Source organism: Coturnix japonica, chromosome 2 (assembly GCF_001577835.2).
Source record: "Coturnix japonica isolate 7356 chromosome 2, Coturnix japonica 2.1, whole genome shotgun sequence".
Classification (NCBI taxonomy): domain Eukaryota; kingdom Metazoa; phylum Chordata; class Aves; order Galliformes; family Phasianidae; genus Coturnix; species Coturnix japonica.
In genome coordinates, this window is record NC_029517.1 from 46095814 (window position 1) to 46115909 (window position 20096).

At 36.7% G+C, this 20096-nt stretch overlaps 1 protein-coding gene across 3 annotated transcripts in view; it reads left to right on the plus strand.

Moving 5' to 3' along the window:
• MOCOS (molybdenum cofactor sulfurase) overlaps positions 1 to 20096 on the plus strand; it is a 204132-nt gene that overhangs the window by 14017 nt on the left and 170019 nt on the right. For all 3 annotated transcript variants that reach the window (XM_015854275.2, XM_015854272.2, XM_015854273.2), the window contains exons 2-3: positions 10701 to 10790; positions 13462 to 13528. In XM_015854275.2, the coding sequence (XP_015709761.1) occupies positions 10701 to 10790; positions 13462 to 13528 (157 nt within the window). The remainder of the gene's footprint in view (positions 1 to 10700; positions 10791 to 13461; positions 13529 to 20096) is intronic.

Genomic DNA, 20096 nt, shown 5'->3' on the forward strand with positions numbered 1-20096 from the left:
CATCTGCACTGAAATTCACTACTGAATGGAAATTTGTTCAAGTTAGTGTTACCAACTCTGTTCAAAGATATCCACTAATAATTATGGTGAGCTTAAATTATTCAGATTATTTTAGGACTTTGCTTATCTTGGTCTGTGCTCTATCCTATGTTGGGGATGTGATGTAAGGTGGAATACCTTTTCTTTCTCTAACAAATAAAAGCCTTGCCAGAAAAAAAAAAAAGTTTTGTATGTTAGCGAGAGTTGGTATTGTTTTCACTGAGTATTCATGTGATTCTGTGGGTATTAACTTTTCATTCTTTGTTTTTTGAACATTTCTAGGTGCTTATTTAAAAAAAAAATGGCAAGAATACACTGTGTTAATGTAGCTGATATCTTCTAGAAGGTATCTGTTTCCTTTCTGAAAGGAACAAAAATAACCCATTGATTTCAAAAGAGTTTTGGTTCATCCTGTTTCATTTACAAAGCAAATAAAAGGAAAAGATGTTTTTCTGTTTAAAAAAAGCCATGATGTGCTGTGTTATGATGCTGAATAGTACCTTGATTTTTTTTTTGATAGCATGGTAATTTGTGGGAGTAGTACTTTAGAATGAACAAAACTTTGTGCCTGGAGAGTTTTGTGTCTTTTTGTGTCATTCTTATAAGCAAATGATTATGATGTTTAAACTAATGATGCAAGGGAAATAAACTGGGATTATTGCGTTGGTTTCCATGTGGTTTCTCTTAATTTACACCATAGCAAGTGAGACTGGAAGAAGGTGTGATGACTTCCAGTTTATTGCTTGGCCAGAAATATCAGAATGCAGTTAGAGAAGTGGAAAATTCAAGGTGGAAAAGAGAGAAGGAGAATAATCTTCCAGGACTGTGTGCTTTTCCTTATGTTCTTCCCCAAGAAGCAACATGAAAACGCTAATTACCTTCAAATGTTACTTTTACATGTTTACTCATATAACTGCCTTAGTAGTTTACACCAAGATTTCCTTGTAAATATATATTTGGAGATGTGTATAATACATGCTTGGCGGAGCTACTTAGTCACCTTGATATCTTGGTACCCTTCTGAAGCAGTTCGCTCATGCTGCTGGACTGTAGCATGCTGATTTATCCTCTGCGATTTTAGCCCTTTTTTTGTGTATCCTACCCCTTTTTGTTGATGTATAATAGAAAAGGTTGGACTTCAGAACTGATCTCTGAACTTTTGGAGAATGCATTAATCCCCCCCAGAGCCTGAAGGTGTCCTGTAGATGCCGTAGGGGGAGGAGGCAGAAAGGTTTGTGTTGTTTCAAAGGTTGTTTAAGCTTCTGTGCAGATGATAACCTAGCTTGTTAGCTTGGCCTAGAACCAAAAAGGTAATCAACACAGTATGTTTAGGAAGTGCTGATTATAGTATATTTGTTAATGGTTTAACTCAGTCCAGCTAAGCCTCATAATTGCCTTGAAGTCTTTAAATCAGCCACTGTTGCTTATGCACATGTCACGCAGTCCTCTCTGTTTTGCAGAGGTAAGGTCTCTGTGAACTGAAGGCAAAGTTCTGATTTGGTTATTCATTGTAATACAATTGGAAATTCAAATAGACATTGGCTGGATTCCTTTTCAGTCACTGGACTTTGGATAAGGTGTTTATGTCCAACTGCAACCCTTCAAAGGTCAAAGAACTCAAATGAATCTGAGGCTGCCAATAGATTGCAAGTGTTGGGAGGTGTGGTTGGAGGAGGAAAGAAGTGGCCGTTTCTCTTTCAGGCAGTTCTTAACAGACCCTGCATGTTAGTTTGCCCTTTGCTTTTGAGAGAGTGTGTTTTCACTCTTTAGGACTCCAGTAGCGCAGGAAATTATAATGTCTGTGTCCAGTGAAAGGAAATATCTCTGGAAAAACCACAGACTTACTCTAAACAGCTGCATGACAATAACCGGCAGTGGATTTTTGTTGTCCGAAGTGAGGTTCAAAGTCATGACCAAACCTCCAATCCCTGCGTGTTACAATATAATGGACACTTAAAAAGAAAGCCAAATGTAGGTTCTTGTGTCAGCACTTCAGGAGATTTTAATTTTCTTTTAGGAAACTAAAACACAATGGACTTCACCCAAATTGAAAAAAAAAAAAACCAAAAACAAAATAACCAGGGGATATACTGAAGCGGCATGTTCTTATAAGTAAAAGTGGGGGCTGTGTTAAGCAGGTTTTCTCTTGCATATAGCTATGTTTGAGGTTAATCATTAGGAAACTGCTATTTCATTACTTTTGTAAAAACTAGTTAGCACAGCTCTGCAGCTGCCATGCTCTTTCAGTATTAGTAAAAGCTGTGTTGTACTATAGTGTTACTTTTTGATCAACATATTTTTTTCATTCCTAGCACATTCTTGGAAATGATTGTTGAAGGCTTTGAATCTGTGCTTGGAAAGGCACTTAATTAATAGAAAATAAGCTGTAGGAACTAATTTAGACCAAATATGAGAAGGTATTAACAGAATATTTACACTAATTTATAATTACATTCCTGCTAAATTATTGGTGGAAGCTTATTTATGTCTGTTAGATCTTTTATTTTTTGAGTGCAGAAATTGTTGTCTTCCAGTTGGGTGATGCTTTTTGTGCTGGAGTATTACGCTGTTTTTGGAGGTATTAGAAAAATACTGTCTGTTATTTAATATTTTGTATTGCTCTATATTCGTCTTCTCAAAACAAAGTAAAATTTGAAATAGATATATTTAATAAGCTATATTATTGAAATTGGTTTCTAATGCAGTTTATGACATTCGGTATAGGAAAAGTAATAGTGTAATCTTATAATTTAGATTGCTTTCTATTTGAAAAAGTTTTATTTGAGAAGCAGTTTGGATCAAATTATTATAAAATGGAAGTGAAAGTGGCTTCTCTGTGGGGAATCGGGACCAAAAGATTGCATTATAGAAAAATGCTTAGATCAATACATGCAATAGAAAAGTTTATATGTCATTCTTTATAGTGACTTCTCATCTCTGTAATAAAACACAAGAATTTCTATTTCTTATTAAAATGAAATTCCCACCATACGTCATATTATATCTTAAGCAAGTAGTAGATGCAGTACTGAAACACGTATATTTAATGATTTTCCACTCTAGAAAGAGAGCTGGAAAACAGTTAGGAGCCTAAGTCAAGAGATATGGATGTATTATTTGACCGTTGGACTAGATGATCTTGCAGATCCTTTCTGCAATAAAACCATTTAAAAACTTTTCTATATGTCACTGTGTATTTCATTTAATGTATTTTGCAGGGGATATTTCAAGTCACTAATTTGTCCTAGATTTTATATTAATCCAATTGATTAAGGTCATAGAACAAGAAATAGAACTAACTAGAGAAGTCAATTCAAATATTATTTTGGCTTGTTGTTGTAGGCCTGTGACTTTTTATAGCAATAGGAAAAAAGGGTAATGAAGGGAAACCTAGAATAAGAATGTTTAGCTAATGACCATTACTATAAATGATTATTATTAAGATTCCTTACATATTGTTTTCTCATGTTGCAACCACCAGTGGAAATTCTGAATGCTTCTTTCCTGCACAAAAATGAACATTTTTGTGAAAATTTCAGCAAAACCAACAAAAACATTTTCTGGTAGTAGAAGAACAGAGGCTGTGTTCCCTTTGAACACTTATTATTTGATCAATTGCATGAGAGAGAGAGGTAAAAAGAGAGACTGAAAGATAACAGTATCTTCACTAGGGAGGTGTGAAAATGAGTTTTGGTTTGTGTGTGTTACAGTTTGAAGAATTGCATATCTATGGATCGCTTGTGATTTATATTTCATCCAGAGGTGATGAGGTAGTAAGCTACAGTGTTATTTGCATGTAGCTGAGGTACTTCTGAGTCATGTCCAGAACTAAAGAAGGCTTCAACAAGAATCTGAAATGCAACCTATTGTAGGAGCCTGTGGAAATAACAGTACTGGCAGTAGTCAATGTCTAATCAGGCCCTAGTGGGAAAAAAGCGAGAACCATATAAAAATACGCTACAGGTAGGCTGCATGAACCAAAGTAGATGCTCACTGATCTATTTGTTGTGGTCTTATTTAGCACAGGAGCTCAAATTTGACAACATGTATGTCTTTTTTTTCTTTTTTTTTTTCCTGCAGCTATGAAAGATGTATTTCATAGGGCTGGGTATGATTTAATAAACGTATAACGCTTGCTTTATTTAGTGCTCACAAGGCCTCAATACCAGCAGGCTGTCAGCTCTATGTAGGGGTACTCTAAACTACTTGTGGGCATAGAACAGAAATGGGGCTTACTGAAACTGGGTTTTGGCCACCTAAATAGCTTTTGTAGAGTGTGTGGTGCCTGCTGAAAAATACAGTGAAGATGGTGTATGATGTTGACCGCAAAGTGTTTTAGTATTCTGACTTCTTTGCTGAAGCTAATAGTGCAATAAGAACAAATAATGTGAATTAACAGGAAGTGGAGAAAATGAATGGGAAGTTAATATGTATAAATGTAATTGAATATTTCATGCTTTGCTTTCTGTAATCAGTACGTCATGTCAAACACTCAAGTGCACTAATGAAGCATCAGTTGCCCACAGAACTCAGTATCTGGCTTGCAACCTGTGAAATATGGATGACTTTTTGAAGGTTGGCTGGCTGTTGGATTGACCTGGGAGCACTCCAAGTGCTGTTGAATTTGGGGTGGCTACAAGGAGGTGGGTTCTCCTCCGGCGGTATGGTGACTCTTCAGGCTTTCAGTCTGTGGTCTTGTCACTCAGGGACTGTGCTTTTGGGGTCATTTGAAGACCTCCTGGCCCTAAGCAAGGGACACAAATCTTTGCTTTTTCTAGTAGTGTGTAGGCGACAGGTATGTCATTCAGAAAAGTCTTGTTTTGATAGCTTTTGTCTATATTGGTGCCAAATAGGAACCGAAGATATAGATAGCAATTTACTATATTCACAAAATGCTACCTGTGTTCTGTTTGAAACAAAAGCCATTTTTAAGCCATATTAGTAGAATTTTCTTTCCTTTTGCCTTTTATTTATCCATCTTTGCAGTGTGTGGGCATATCGACTGTATCATCCTGAGATTTCAGATGCTTTTGTCAGTGTTAGATGCATGGTGTAGCTAAAGCTGCTTTTGGCATTTAATTTAGAAGCAGCTCTTATACAGTCAGTGAAGAGTGGGAGCAGCCTCTGAAGGGCACCTGGCATAGACAGTGAGACTAACCTGAAGTGGCCAATGTGGTGCTACCTGTTAGCTACTCAGCGGGTCCAGAGGATGGCTCACCTTCCTGCAACCTTTATAGAGCCCTCTCCTCTCTGTTTTGTCACCTCTTAGGCTTGGATTATTCCAGTTTTGTCTTGTTGGGTTCTTTTTGTTTGTTTGTTGTTGTTTTTGTGGGTTTTTTTGGTTGTTGTTGTTATTTTGGCATGTGGAAGTCTTTTATATTTATCTTTTGATAGATAATGCGTTATTTTGCCTTCAGCTTGTTTTTATGCAATCAATTTCATACTGTTTGTTGTTAATGTTGCTGCACTTAAGATAGATACCATCTCCTCAGGGCACTGCCTGTATCTGTTTCCCAGCAATGTTTTGTACATAATCCCACTGAATTGTAATTATATCTGTCAATCAAACTTGGTGATTCTGTTTCATTTTTCATTATGAAAGCTTTGGCAGCACAACTGACAGGCTGTAATCAGTTGAGAGAGGGATTCAGCTCTGTCTGGGACCTGGGAAGCACCTGTAGGTGCTAAATAGAGTCACAGGGTTGCAAAAGATTGAGGAAAAGGGGCAGCCATGCACAAAGTAGGTAAACTGGGTATTTTGTGGTTGACGTCCAGTCAAGACTCAGTAATGCATAGCACCAAGAACAATATTAGGGATTAAAATAATGGGTCTCATAGCACCAGAAGAATCATAGTGTAGCTGAATACAATGGTTCCTTCAGTGGTGTAGGGAGAAGGAGGTGGACATCTTGGTATTGCCTGCAGGGTCTCTGTTCTCCTCTGGTTAGGCCATCTACAGCATGATAACCATACACTGAGCTTTCTAATTACTAGAAGATCTAAAAAGATATGCATAAAATAGGAATGTTTAGTTAAACTGAATAGTCACCTAGCATATTGGAGTACTGTATCCACTTCTGGGCTTCCCAGTACAAAAAAGACAAGGATCTCCTACAGAGAGTCCAGTGAAGGGCCATGAAGATGATAAAAGGCCTGGAGCATCTCCCCTGTGAGGAAAGACTGAGCAAACTGGGTCTGTTCAAACTTGAGAAGACTCAGAGAGGATGTGATTAATGTCTATAAGTGTGAAAGTCAAAGGGACATGACCAACCTCTTCTCAGCAGTCTGTGGGGATAGGACAAGGGGAAATAGCCATAAACTGGAGCATAGGAAGTTCTGCACCAAGATGTGAAGGAACTTCTAAACAGTGAGGGTGATGGAGCACTGGAACAGGCTGCCCAGGAGGGCTGTGGATTTTATTTCTCTGGTGATATTAAAGACCCTCCTGGAAACCTGCCTGTTTGGCCTGCTTTGCAGGAGGTTTGGGCTCTCTGGAGGTCCCTACCAGCCCCTGAAATTCTGTGATTCTGTGATATCTGAGGCTATGTGCTTGTGTGCGTACCTGGAGTTTTACAAGGAATTGAGTAAGGTATGAAGGTATGGTGAATATTTGGTCTACATGTGAATTTTAACTCAGAAGAACAGGGAACTGTTTATTTTGCAAATGGAGTTGTTTGTTCTTTTTTCTAATTTTGAGCAGGAAAGGCTGGTCCGCATTTGCTTCCAGTGTGTTCCTCGTGTAGAAATAATTTGCAATATTAACAGGTGAAATAACTTTACATAACTAAAGATGGCACACTGAATGGTTTTCAGAAGTCCTATAAAAAAAAGCAAAAACCAAACAAACAAAAAACCAAAAAACGCTGCCTCTGAAATATAGTTTTATCAAATAATTGTTCGATGATTAATGAAGTCAGTTACACGTTGCTTGCATAATAGTATGTAAATAAAACTAAATTTTATGTTTTTCCCAAATAAAGAAAACAGGTCCTAATAGATGGTGTATTTTAATTTTCTTTTGGTTGATCATATTGTTTTCTTTTTGTGCTATTTCCTGTTAATAGTGTAATTTCACAATGCTTGACATGCTATATACAAAATACTGCAGTGAAATGGGGAACGAGATTAATCTGTATATACTGAAAAATCTTTTGTTAATGTGTGTTCAACAAAGTTAAAGTAGCAAGTGTTATTAAACTGGGGGAAAAACAATGAAAATTATTAATGTCCTTTTGTTTGCAGGTGTTATGCATGTGCCACAGTTCCCTTTTTCGTTCCTCTAAAAATACGGTTTTATTGAAATAAGACAGGAAGGGGGAAAACTACAGCATAAAAGTGCAATAGCAATAAAGATATTTGTTTCAGTGCAGTCTCAAATTATGTGAGCACTTTTTTTCATTTTTCAGGCAGTGCAGAGAGAGTATTAAATGCTGTTCTGTTTTCAATTAAACAACAGCATTAAAGATAACATAAAAGTTTAAGAATTCAGAGTCATGGACCCGGAGGTGGTATTTCAGAAATGAATTAGAGTGTTCTTTACCTTTATTTATTAAAGTCACAATATTGTCCTTAATTGACTGCATGATGAATCAAATTTGAAGAAATTACATAGAGGAGCTATTATCTGGAGACCCTTTTGCTTGTATTGTTTCACATGAGTCTGCTTGAAAGGCATTATTTTCCTCCTGGAGGAGTGGACTTCATTTGGTTTTTCTGGACTTTCAGAGAGCATTCTCTGAAGTCTTCAGTGAACTGCATGGCAGGGTGACATGGGATAAAGCCCTGGAGGGAAGAGGGAAAGAAAGCCAGTCAGTATTCAAGGACCATCTTCTTCAAGGCCAGAAGTCATGCCATTCAGAGGTACCTGGACAGGCTTGAGAGGTGGGCCCATGTCAACCTCACGAAATTCAGCAAGGCCAACTGCAATGTTCTGCACCTAGGTCAGGGCAATCCCAAGCGCAAATGCAGCTTGGGCAGAGTACAGCTAGAGAGCAGCCCTGAGGAGAAGAATTTGAGGGTGTCTGTTGATGCAAGACTCAGCATGAGCTGGCAATGTGCACTTGTAGCCCAGAAACCCAATCATATTTTCAATTGTATTAAGAGAAGCATAACCAGCAGATTGAGGGAAGTGATTCTGCCCCTCTGCTTGGACCTTATGAGGCTCCACCTGGAGTATTGTGTCGGTTTTGGGGCCCCCAACACAAGAAGGATATTGAGTTGTTGGAGCAGATCCACTGAAGAGCCATGAATATGATCAGAGGGCTGGAGCACCTCCCTGACAAGGACAGGCTGAGAGAGCTGGGGTTCTTCAGCCTGGGGAAGAGAAGGCTCTGAGGGGACCTTATAGCGGCCTGCCAGTACCTGAAGGGAAAAAGCTGGGGAGAAACTATTTATAAGGGCAGGTAGTAGTGACAGAACAAGGGAAAATGGCTTTAAACTCAAAGAGGAGTAAATTTAGACTAGATACTAGGAAGAAATTATTTACTGGGAGGCTGGTGAGACACTGGAATGTGTTTCTCATTGAGGCTGTGAATACCTGATCCTTGGAGGTGTTTAAGGCCAGGCTGGATGGGGCTATGAGCAACCTGGTCTAGTGGAAGGTGTCCCTGCCTGTAGCAGGGGGGTTGGAAGTAGGTGATTTTAAAGGTCCCTTCCAACCCAAACCATTCTGCAATTCTGTGTACTTGCAGTTACTTCAGTTCTACATCAAAGCCAGATGTGCTGGCTACTAAACTGTAGGTTCTGAGTCACATCCTGGTGTCCTGCAAATAACCAGCCTCTGTAGTGACCCTGCCAGCGTGATTGCGTAGCCTGGTGAAGATAAAGCTGGTCCCTGTTATTGCAAAGGACATGCTGGGTCTCCAGGGCCACCTAGTATCCCTGACAGAGACCGGGCTGTCTCCTGGCGCTGCCCTTTTCAGCCAAGCACCTCCTTTTCTGAGGCTGGGAGATTCCAAGCAATTGTTGCATCTCATGAGTGAAACTGAATCATTTTTAAATGGGCAGATTGGATATTTCATGTCACAGCACTAGAGCAATTTTTACAATGAATGCATTTCCTCTGCTTTAGCTACAGCATGAAAATATCTTCTCTGCCAGTTTTCTATATTGCTGTTTCTTTTTTATAGTATACATTGCATATCCATAGTAAACATGTAGATGTAAGGGTACTTTTGCTATGGTAAGTGTGATTTGTTATGACTGTGTAAGCGCTTCCTTGAAATGAAGCTTGCTTGCTGGCATTTGCCACACAGACCTACTGTGGGGCAGCCAGGTTTCACCATATACCTTCTGTATGTTCATTTTGACCTCTGCATGATTTTATGCACTGCTTCATATAAAAAAAAAAAAAATATAATAATAAAAAATAAATAAATGTAAAAACCCAGGAAGATGGTACATGTAATGAAGCATTACAGTATTTTTCCATCCTCTTCCACTCTAAGAACCTAAAAAAAACCACTTTTCCTCGATTAACTTCAATTCATTAAAAAAATCTGCTTTTAACCAGACGCTATAAATGGGGAGTTCTTGAGGCAGTGGAGGACTCTCAGAAAATAAGAGAAGGGATGGGTGTCCAGATTGGTTTTGTCATTACCGGTCTCACAGCTTTACCCACTGAATCACTGCTACAGCAACATAATTTATAATTATATGTATTTCCAAGTGTCAGGGCTTCTCGTTTAAAGCTTAACTCTTTAAGCTTAACTTTTAAATCCCTGTGGAAAGGAAAAGGCTTTTAAAATACTTATTAAATTCTAATCTTAATCATATTCATCATTATTAAAATTTGAAATAGGTTGAAATACTTAAGGTAAGTGAAATGAAAAAACTAATAAAGGGCATGCAACACACTAGAGAAATGGAAGAATAATTGCTAAAGATTAAGAAATCTGAAATGGCCAAACACGAGAAAGCCTTCCTTTCCAAGAAGCTTTTATTTAAAAGTTTTGCAATAACTGACTAATATGAAAGGGAATTTTGAAAACAAATTGAACATTAAGTGCAGCAGACTGACAGGGAATATTTAAATGCATTAAAACTTAAAGTGGTGCTGTCTCTGGGCTTCAAGAATGATTCATGCCATGCTAGTTAACAAGGTTGTTGCCTCCTCACTGGAAGACTGAACAACTCACTGTTGTTGCTGATACTACTAATAATTATTGAGGTAACAATAGTAATTCATAGTGTCTAGAAGTGTCAGTGTACTGTGGTTCAAGGCATTATCTTGTGCAGTCTTCCAGAGATGGAACAGAATCACTTTAAATAATGTGTAATATAAACTTGTAAGAAAAGGATCTCTTATATTGTTTAACTTTTTAGTTACAAATTATAAAGATGCAATCAAAACACTGGGATTCTGTTGCATCACTTCTATTTATTTATTTATTTAACTCTGCTGGTGAATGGAAGATGTCTCAGTGTGAATATTGCATGGTTATTAGAATGTATTTGAGAAACATTTTTCAAAAGCTGTGCAGACCTCTGAGTCAGAGAACTGTCATACACTAGGAACTTTAGGGGAAACATCTTTTTTTGTGTTGTGTACTTCAGTGGGGATCTGTGTGTAATGTACCTCACTTGTATATGAGAAATTAAATATGGAATTAAATATTTAAGTAAAAAATATTGATCATTGTTTGTTTGCTTGTTTGTTTTAGGGATAACTTACCTTGATCATGCAAGTTCAACACTTTTCCCAGAGAGTCTAATTAAAGCTTTTACAGATGACCTCAGAAACAATGTTTATGGTAAGTATAAATCAATGTTTCTATTATTCTTCTCAAAATTCCTCCCAAATAGTTCAAAAGTAGGCCTGCTGAGTTGTTGGAAGATGTGGTGTTAAAAACACTATAGTGCAGTTGGAAGACCAGTGATTTTACAGAGAGGTCACTTCTCTTTAGATCTCCTTGGCTTTGCTTTTTAGTGGGGTGCAGACAAATGGGAACTTCTCTGTCTGCTGTTGTCCAGGGCTGCTTTCACCTTTGTGAACCTTGCCCTCTTTCATATCTGGACAGAGGGAACCTAAACCTTGAGGTTGTCACTGAAATGAAGCTGCTGCTCTTTTTGCATATCATGAGGGAAGCCAGTCTACAGATTGCCAGAAGTTGGCAGAGGATGGTGGATAATATAAAAGCAAGCAAAGTACACAGTGGTTGCTGGCCTTTGTGTGAGAATAGGCTACACAGACCCTTCACTACTGTGACTGTGGCCCAGCATAAGCGTTTTGTTTAAAAGAAAGCTTAACTTAGAGTTAGCTTAGAGTGGCAGAGAATAGGTTCTGTACCTCTTCTGCCCCACTGCAGTTTGGTACTTAGAAAAAGGGATGTGAATTTGATACTTTTTTAATAACACAGTATCTGGATGGAGACCTAGTTATTAAAACTGTAGATGTGGGCACTACAGTGTTACCTAATGTTATTTCTTCCTCAGATTGTCTACTTAAACTCTTCAGTCTCTTTAGGACATTATCATTTCCCTGAGAACCCCATGCTGCTTGTGCTTTTAAGCAAAGGCAGTAACATCCTTTGTTTGGCAGTTATTCTTTTGGTGAGACACAGTCTACATAAGAAGAGACTCATCCAGGAAAAAAAAATAAATTATATATATATATATATATATACTCTGCAGTATTACTTATATATGCTATTAGTAGTCCCTTTGAAGTAATCAAAATTTCTTTTTGTGTGTTAAAGTTTGTGGGCAAGATGTCCTTTTTGCTGGTTTTGTGTCTTTGTTCTGCTCCCTGATCCATTGAGCAAAGTGATTCCTCACCTGGGGACTAAATATCACTGCTTCAAAAGAAAACTGTGTTCATTAAAGCACCATCATGCTTGTGCTTATCACCTGGGTGATAAGCTGCTGGGGAGTTCTGGTAAAACTTCATGTCCTACAACATTGTTCGTAGCCTTTTCCCCTCTTGTTTCCTGAATGCTGATGAGTCCAGGATCCAATGTGGATTTAAATTCTTCTATAAAGTTCTTAATAGGGGTAGCCTTTTTTTTTTTTTTTTTTTTTCCAGTTACAGAAGGTTGTGTTGATTTGGTTACATACAAAAATCTCGTATTCTAGTTTATGTCAATGATATTAAAATTAATGTTCTGTCACTACGGCCATTTCAAAGTGAAATGTATGCACTCTGATCTTAGTTACTTCAAACAAATTTGGGTTCAGCCCTTCTAATTAGAAGTGCCATCTGTAGCAGAAAAAATTAAATTTGTGAATCAATCGAGTGGTCTTGAATAGGAATAGTAGTGCTGCCAGATTTCCACAGTACCTATAATGCTATATGAGAACAACTTGCATGTTTGACACTGCTTTAATTTAAAATGATAATGTAATCCCTAGCCTGGTCAAATATTTTTTTTCCTCACTTATATCTCTGCTACTCTAAGGGCAATAACTGTTGTGTAAGAGTTCATTTAATGGACACGGGTGTGAATGAAGGGGAAGTGCAGCTTGCACCTTTTTCTTTAATTTTCTTGGTGATAATCCAGAGGCCTGAAGGACTACATTTAAGCTATTGCATGTGCAAATGAGAGGAAGGGATGTAAGTCAAAGAGATTCTCACTTCTAAATTGAGAATATTTGAATTGGAAATTACAGAAATGCAACATCAGACATGAAAAGTCTAGGTACTAGATCTTAGGATTATTATTCTTTTTAATAGCTTCACTCATTGTGCTTTGTAATACCTTCATTAATTTTGAAAATTTTTAAAAAGTAGATTTTATTGTAAATTACTGAAAAATGTATTAATCAGGAACTTTTTTTTCTTGTTCTCTTTCAAAAAAAAATGTTTAGCTTTTTCTTAAGGATTTATTGAAAGGAAAATGTGCCGTTCATCTGAGGATGTTGGTGCAGTTTTTTTTTGCTTGTAGAGATACATTTATGCCCTTCTTAGGTACTGTCCTAATTGTTAACATCTGTTGGTGCTGAACTGTACTAAGATGGCTACTGGTGTTGCAATGAAATTCTTATTTACATGAGCTACTCATATTTCAGACGCTAGAAATAAATAGGAGCATTTCTGGTGTCCAGTCATGAATGCCTGTTGCCTCCATATGCTGCCTGCTAAATTATTTCTTAGTCTGTGAATATATGTGCATTCTGTCTGTGCTTTTTGTTAGCACATTTGTACATATGCAGTTGTGTTTTTTTTTTAAGGGAGCTGTCTAAGTACTAGTATCAAATACAGGTGAAGTTTCAAGGTCTGTCATAATTGCTTTCTTTAGTTATATGTCCCTTCACTTGACTAACTGTTCCAAGGAGCTTCAGGGCACTGCTGTGAAGCATATATTAAATCTTTCTTTGTCATCTTTTCAGACTGGCTTGGTGTAATACTTCGATAAAAGAAAAAAAACCATAATAATACCTAAGTTGTGATTAATGATTAACTTCTATTTCTCCATTGTCTCCTAGGCAACCCTCATAGTCCGAATATCAGCAGCAAACTGACATATGACACAATCGAGCATGTTCGATACAGGTAGTATAATCTTTCTTTCGGATGTTGTATGATGCACTTCATATTTTTTCGTTTTGTTTAGGTAGGCCTGTGCTGTTTGGATGTGATGTCGTTTTCTGAGGGTTGTCTGGTACATCTACAGAGAATACCTTGCACTCAGGCAGTCTAATGTTGAATGCAGTCAGAGAAAAGCTTTCTTTTTCTCCTAGATGTCCCAATTCTTAAATTCCTGTTGTTAAATTAGTGCCGTAATGTAAGTCTACAATTTTAAATATGATTTAGAATTTGGAATTTCAAACATGAATATTAATAAGATGGTATAGTAGATAGTAAGGTGGAATTCAGTGCAAAGATGCCCCTAAAATTCAGATAACTTTAAATAAAGCATGGGGGTGTGGAGGAATTTATTAAAAACAACAAAAAAAAATGTATGTTCTTTACAGAAAGTGTAAAAATGTGTGCATAGTTGTACAACAGGTACTTCTTTTGAAATAATAGAATGGCTTTTGAAGTTCGCTTATTGCTTCTTCTTAAGCACAGAAAGACAAATAAGGTACAGTTGAGTGTCATGGCAAGAAGGAACTGAATCTCTAAAAAAACTCTCCTCACGTGAGTTCAGAATAGAGCATGCTGAAAGTTTTTTAGGCCTTTTTATTTTATTTATTTATTTATTTATTTGCCATTAGTTTGTACAAAGTGAAGAAGTACATGATATAGGTACTTAGTTATTGTCCTTAGGGTTTTTTAATGTACCTCTTGCTATTTTATAGAATACGTCTTTATTGCTGAGTATGCATGCTTTGACCAGTGTTGATTGGCCTATTTTTAATTGCACTCTTTGTCCAGGGTAAGAAATTTCACAGATTCCTTTACTATCATCATCTCGAAAGCATGCCTTTCTCCAAAACACATAACATAATTCAGATCAATAGCAGTGGAATGACAGCACTGTGGTGCTCAGAGTTATAATGAGGAAAATCTGCTTTATATATAGTTTTTGTCTTTTCTCTGAGTGTACATTTATAAGGGTGAAAAAACAAAAACCACAAGATTTTTAGCTGCATGATTGTGCCTGGTATAAACTTTCCCCCCCACCCCCACCCCTAAATGTTTTGGGGAACATATTTTATTCTTTCCTTTTTTCACAACTCTGTCTTATGCCAAGCAGGATAGGACAACGTGTTAACACAAGTCTAAGTGAACTTGGAAGAATCTGTGAGGAAGGGCTGTCTTCAACATCAGATACTTAGGACCATGTACAACAGTACCTACAACCCTTCAGTTCGCTGAGCTTGCTTTTGAGATCACTTGCAGTGTTCAACTTGTGTTTTGAATTTACTCTAAATAATACTGCAGTGTTGCCATTGAATCATTTTTCTTATGAATGGACACTAGAAAGTGTTCTTTGTAGCTGTTTCTGGAATAATTCCAATACTATTCTATGTACTTCATAGACAAGTACATTACAAAGAAATGGACCTTCTCCTTATATTTGAGATTTCTTTAAGGAAGAACATATATAAATTTCTTTAAGAAAGCCGACATAAATTATCTTGGACCCTAATTTAGCAAAAAAAAAAAAAAAGACTTTTATAATAGCTGCATGGAAATGCCATAAGCATACCTGTATTTGCATTTTTTATTTTCTACTGAAAATAAGTAAATAAACAAAGAGCCCTCTGAATCCAAATGAATGTTTTCAGTCTTGCAAATGGAATTTGTCAGCTAGTCCTGTAGAAATTCTGCAATAATTCCCCAATAAAAGTTTTAAAGTTTTAAATCATCAAAAAGACACAGTTGTAAAAATTTGGAAAGCAAATGCCCTTAAACCTCTGCCAGTATGTCAGCTATCTAAAAGCCAATAAAAGTATATTAAATATCTATACTTCCATGCTGTTGCAGCTAGTCAAAATAAGCAATATGACAAGAGAGGGAGGCAGGCAGTTTTGTCCTATTTCAGAGCTCACAGACTAGATTTCCTCAATGAAACAATAATTTTGTGGGTAATTTCAGAAATCTTAAAATGATTCCCTTCCTTATAGTTCTGCTTTTGATGCATGGCTACAGCTACAATTATAACTTTTATCTGTGATCAACTCTATGACCTTATGATTATTTTTTCTAATTTTTTTTTTTTTTTTTAATTTGATTCTGATGAAATGCCATGGGCAAGAAATTAAATACAAAATCATATAATGGTTTGAGTTGGACTTTTAAAGAACTTTGAGTCCTATCCCTGTAATAAATCTCTAAGATGAATACAGAACTTAGTTTCTGATTTGTATTAGTTGATGTTGCTTGTTACAGCATTGGAATAGACATTCCCGGTCTGGCCACGAAACCTTTTACTCCATATAAATCTATTATTTGGTTTTGCTTTGGTATTTGACTGTCAGAAAACACTGTTAGAACTTAGATTTGCATGAAAATGCAAAAAATCAAATATTGGAGTCAGTGTATGTTTTCTATAATTTACAAGGTTAAATTAATCAAAATGACTTATCTCTTGAGCTACTCAAGTACAACAAGAACAAAAAAAACCCAGCCCTACCCTATTTTATTCACAAAAGCATTGCTTCTCTTCATCTGAAATGAACTGTGGAGAGATTTTTTTAATGTTGTGCGAATCTTTATATTAATCATGATCGATGCTGAGAAGAGGAAGCAAGAACTATAATAAGCCTTTCCTAAAAGTATTAAATGTACGCATAAAAAGATTATAGACTCTTTTATGACCTTGCTTACGGATGTTTGGATGTGTCATTGCTCCATTCCATACAGCTAACGAACGAGAGTCACAATATCTCCTTACGATGCTGCAGAGATAATGCAACTCAGAAATTCATTACGCTGAGTATTAAATAACCTTTTTCACATATGCAAGCATTTTAAAATACTAGCTTTCTGAATATGTTAAAATATTCTCCTTGTAGATCTTATACTTGCAATATCAAATAGTTCAGTGAGGTGTTCTAACCAGAGCCAGAATGACATTTTAGTGTTACATTTGGGGTGTATTTAAAAATACAACAGGATATCTTTCTCATTCAAACAGTGTTGTTGAATTGAGTAGAGTCTTGATGTTTGTACCTGAACATCAGGTACTAAGAAACATTAAACTTAAGCTTACTTTGGAAATTGAAATTTAGGGGGGGGAAATCTCAAAAATTTCAGCTAAGTTTCTGCACCAGGAATCTCTTAAACTATGGTAATGTGTGTTTTAGAATTTTCTTACTGAAGCTAAAAGGATTTGGCATTGAGCTAAATGGGATCAGGTTTATATATAGAACCAAAACATATCTTTCTATAGAGACCTCTCTCAAACTATGTCATCTAAAGGAGATGATAAGAGGAGAATAATCATTGTAGTTTGCATGTATATGTGGACAAAGGTACAGCAGACATGCATAAAAGAAATGTAAACAGCTTAATATTTTTCAAACAAATTACTTCAGCATAAAACACACAGGTAATATTGAATTTCGCTGAGGAAGCAGTCTTAGAAATGCAGTTTCTAATTTAATCTACAGTGTATTTTTAGAGATCATTTCATGGTAGTGAAATAAATCTTTGCATTCCTTCTGTGAGCATCCATAGCTTGTCTTGAAATAAGTTCCAACTCTCTTTTTAAATTATCACAGGTTTTGAAACAGATATATATGCAAAATAAGCATTCTTTGTTTATTTCCTTGTTTAAACAATCACTGTCTGGAAACAGGAATGTTAGAACTGATACATACATGAAAATTGCTTGACCTTTCATACACAGTAAGAAATAGTAGATGCAGGATCTGCTTAGTATTGATTTGTTCTTTGTAAAGGTCATCAGCTGGAGACCATATGGGTGAGTGACATATGAGCCCTGCATGTTCTCCTCTTAATGATACCTATCCACTTGGAAACTACCTTTCAAAACTGGAATGGTGTTCAGCCCTTTTACATGCTTATTTTATAATGCCATATGCAAATGCTGCTTCTTCTGATCTAGCTGATCAGCTGTAGGACAAGTCTGAAATGCCACAGCCAGTAAAGTCAAGTGGAAGGGCTGCTCCTGAGAATGGCTCTCTGCATGGTGAATGGGGATACCATCAGAAGACAGTTATGAGTAATGAATTGTTTTTCTTGGAAGCACAGAATAAGCAAGAGAGTTGATCATCTTCCTGATGGTCCATGTAATGCTTTTACATAGCAGTGCAATGGAACGATCCCAGTATGCCCGTACTGATCTGTGGCACGACCAGCACCTGACTCTGTGCTCTCTTACGTGCTGAGCAGCAGCCCATTAAGAATTTCAATGCTTTCTTGTTTTTCATTTGGCAACACCTGTAGAAACTTATATTTTAGTTTGCAGTACTAAAAGAAAAACGGTAATTGAATGAGGAGTAAGCATAAAATGAAGAAAAATAACTCAATTTTATAAACAAGGTTTTCTAGTCAATCTGCTGCTTGTAGTGGTTCTACTCTTTGTAGTCCTATGCAAGGTAGTAAAAAGCATCCAGACATATACTATTATTTTAGAATGAGTTTAAAAAGCAGTGAAATCTGTCTGCTTTGTAACTTTGCTGATGAACTTTCACCTCTATTTTTATAAATTCATTATCAGCTACCTTGATGTGCTGAAGCTTTAGAAAGGAATCTGTTAGCATCATCTCTTACTTTTCTGCTAGTCAGCTTTGTACCTTTGTTGTTTGTGGTGAGATAGCAGTGAATATTTGTATGTTCATGGTGATGCTCTTTGAGTTGCAGAGAGCCAAATCTAGAATGCTTCATTTATTGAAGGTGAAAGAAATGCTTCAGTAAAATGAATTGAAATCCTGGAGGTCAAGATTGCTAGCGTATGAACACACAATTTATTAGCTAACCTTGGGCAATCCAGAGTTTAATTTCTGTAAGTGGTTAGTGTGTGTTTTGCAGAGATACTTGAAAAAAGGTGGATATGACCTTTATTATTCTGCATTCAGAAATAAAGAAACCTGAGGAATCTGCTTTTATAGTGTGGCTGTGATGAAGAAGCAGTGGAGAATAAGTTCAGAAGTCATTTTCTTGTTCCTTTGCTTTCTAAAGAACATTCAGAGTGAAGGGAATGGTGCAAGCTTGCTTGGACCCGGGCCACCATGTTTATTCATGTTCTAAAAATGTATAAAGCCTAGCTGCGGGTTCAGTCTGCTCTTTTGGCACTGACCTGATGGCTCCTGTGACTGCCACAAAGCCTGCTAGAGGGAACCTGTACCACTGAATGTTTCAACTGGAATAAAACATGTTGTTAAAAATAGTGACGTTTCCTCAGTACAAATTCCATTTTTCCATTCTCTTCATCTTCTTGTCTCTTTTAGAAATAACGTGGATGTTTGTTTTTTTTTTGTTTTTTTTTTTCCTTCCTCTTTAAACTTTGTAATACTTTCAGAAGAAAGGTGATATTCTTCTCTGTTCTGGATCTTCAGTTGCATTCGGAAAAGCAGTGCAGTGAAACACCTTTCTGTGAATCTTTTGGTAACACGTGTTCCTGTAGCTGTTAAGGGAGTAGTGCCTAACAGTTTTAATAACTCTTTGCTAGCTCCTAGGGAATCTGACAACTTCCTTACTGGCCTAGATGATCATTTGTATTCTAAATAATGCTTTTGGAAGACCTGATTTTTTAGAACAAAAGTAATTTCTCTATCACATGTTTACTACTTGTGCTTGAGAGATTTGTTTTGATATCACTGGATTTCTGTTTCTCCTCATAAATTATATAGCATTAAAGAGCTGCTTCATTTGCTTCAAGTTGGTTAAGAAGTCTTGAGTGCCATCTTGAATTATGGATGCTGTTCAAAATTCAGCTGTTGTTTTTGTCAACTTTTTTGAAGACTGCAGATATCTTCCATTTTGCTCCTCCATCTGAACTTTATCAGTGATACGTTACCAAGAAAACCGATGTTTGCGTCTCTGAAAAGTTTAACCTATGCTGTTTATATTTTGTATTACCTATAACACCATCACTGTGGGGAAGACAATCCATCCATTCTTTTTAGAAGCACACAAGTAATTTATTACTACACCTTACACCATTTTACGGAATATCAGGAATTTTCTGTTAAGTTAGCAAATTCAATATTGTGCTCATCTTTTTCATTTCGCTTGTGAAACAACCTAAATACTTCATCTGTTGATGCAATTAAGCTGTTGAAGAGATGCTATAGTGTTCCTGAGGGTTCCCCTGATGGCATCTGTGCATCAGTGAATCTGAAACTCATTATGTCACTTTCTTGAAAGCCTGTGGGTTTTGCACTCATATTTGCTGTCTGAGCCATATCTAACTGCAGCTTTAACCAACAGACTTCAGTCCTAAAAAAAGTCAGTTTTTCTGCATATTGAGTCCCTATCCAAAAGCACGTGAATTCTGACTCTAATTACTGTTTGGTTTCCTCAGCTTTTTGGTACTGTTTATTGCACATACTTCATGATCCTGTCTTGACTTTTTAGTGCTTTGAACTCTAATACCCACTGAAATAGTTCTAGTATAAAGCTCACCAAAGGCAATAGCTCAAAGTGTTGCTTACTTTTTTTTATTACCAAGTCAAGCTTGTTCATGGTGTATTGTTTACATTTT